At 54.8% G+C, this 1,909-nt stretch overlaps 1 protein-coding gene across 1 annotated transcript; it reads right to left on the minus strand.

Moving 5' to 3' along the window:
* Positions 1–463: 463 nt before the first annotated feature.
* LOC119333361 lies at positions 464–1,582 on the minus strand. Its single transcript, XM_037606283.1, has one exon. The coding sequence runs from the start codon at positions 1,580–1,582 to the stop codon at positions 464–466; it is 1,119 nt and encodes a 372-aa protein (XP_037462180.1).
* Positions 1,583–1,909: the final 327 nt, after the last annotated feature.

A 1,909-nucleotide genomic window follows, 5' to 3' on the forward strand; every position in this document is an offset into this window, starting at 1 on the left:
TACTCCACACTGTAAATAGACAGAACAAATTTTCTTTTTTGCCACAACTTGAATCTGCTCTGCAACTTATGAACTTCTAGGTGTTCTACAGATTATCAAGAGTGGTGAAACAGTTTTAATTTACAAACATAGTTACTCCTACTACTTATCTGTGGTTGCCCAGATCATAAGTGCATCATAGTTACTCCTACTACTTATCTGAGCCTAATACAAAAAGATAAGAGCAGTTTTAACATGGTCCATCACAGGAAACAGAGCAGAAGAAGTACTGGTGCAGGAGCGAGTGCAAGGTTCAGAAAATCCATCACAGGAGCAAGAAGAACAACAACAGTTTTACTAGCTTGCATGAACAAGTGGAGCAAATTGCTCAGAGGTACATCCGTGGCGATCGTACATGGACGAACTAATACATCAGCCAGTGAGTATCCTCGTATACACTTTGAAAGCAATTTCAACATCGGACTTAGTAGACACTTGCAGGCGAGAAGAAGTTGCTGTGCCCTCCAGCGTGAAGATTGGCCGCGGCATTGCACCTCTTCTCCTTCTCCAGCGCCTCTTCGGCCTTCCACGCTGCTTCAAATGGATCATGGAAGATGATCGGCGGCGGCGGCTTGTAAGTCCCCACGTCTTGGGCAATGGATGACTTGTCGTTCGTCGACTTTTCTGCTTCTTCATCGAGGAAGGTCCTAAGGAACTCCAGCTCGTCAGCTTCGAGCGGGACGATTTCTTCTGCAGCATCAGCGAAAAGCCCCTCTGGTTCCAAGTAGAAGTTCTGTTCGATGCTGTTAGTAGCTCCGACCGGGAGATTTTCCTCCGCTTGTGACCCGAGAAGCTCATCGATTGTGCAACAGAACCGGGCCATGTCGTCGTCAGCTTCACGTACGTATTCATCCGGCAAGAAAACCGGTGCTGCAGCGGTGAACGACGATGTGGCAGGTGCCGGGACCGGGACGGCACCGCGCATCCTCTTCTTGGGGCGCGCCGGTTGAGGCTCGGCGGCGGCAGCGGTCGCTGGCCTCTTCTGCGCGTGCGTGCTCTGGGTCACGGCCTCCGGTTGCGGTTGTTGAAGCTTGTACGCCTCCGATTCCTGTCGGGCCGCGTCAGGGGCATGCTGAGCCAAGTGCATCTTGCAGAAGACCTTCACCCCGTCGCTGACGGTGGCCTCCGGCAGCAGGCACCGGTACTCCTCCATGACCCAGCCGGTGGACTTGCCCTTCTTCTTGAAGGACAGGTTCTTGACCTCGCCGACCTTGACTCCCGCGTGGCAAATCTCCGTGGTCTTCTGGATGGTCCAGGTGCCGGTGCCGGCGCCGCGCACGCTCTGGTGCTTGCTCCCGTTCTTGCTCTTGCACGTGGTGAAGAAGAACCGGTCGCCGCTGCTCACGGCCTGCGGCACGGGCGCGTACCGGGCGGCCAGATCCTTGGGCTCGCAGCCGGAGATGTTGGCGCGGTGGATGAGCTTGTCGACGCCGTGCAGCGTCTCGCCGGAGAGGAGGCGTGGTAGGTAGTAGGTGACGGCGTCCACTTCCGTAGGGCTCAGCCGGTAGTGGTGGAAGACGTCGTCGACGTCGAGCCCCTCCATCCCGGTCGGCGGCTGCCCGATCTACTGCTAGGGTTCTAGCTAGGAAAGGGTGCTGTCGATCGAGGGCGGGCGGGAGAGGTTTGTCTGCGGGATCGGGAAGGTGTTGTGGGACGCGCAGGTGGTCTTTGCTGATATTTAAAGACGCTGGCGCGTCAGATTTCCTTATCTGAATCCGAAAATGTCCCCAGTTCAGTTTGCCGCTCCCGTTTGCTTTCATTTTCTGAAAATTTCCGTCAATCCGATCATGATACGGTCCTGAAGACGTGCCGTGCTGATTGTGATTCTTGATTCAGTTTGAGTAATACTAGCACATATGCCCGTGCCGTG

This window comes from Triticum dicoccoides, chromosome 7A, assembly GCF_002162155.2.
Source record: "Triticum dicoccoides isolate Atlit2015 ecotype Zavitan chromosome 7A, WEW_v2.0, whole genome shotgun sequence".
In the NCBI taxonomy this organism is placed as follows: domain Eukaryota; kingdom Viridiplantae; phylum Streptophyta; class Magnoliopsida; order Poales; family Poaceae; genus Triticum; species Triticum dicoccoides.

Excerpts from the sequence above, each read along its gene's own strand:
- LOC119333361 (XM_037606283.1), bottom strand. The coding sequence starts at position 1,582 with ATGGAGGGGCTCGACGTCGACGACGTCTTCCACCACTACCGGCTGAGC.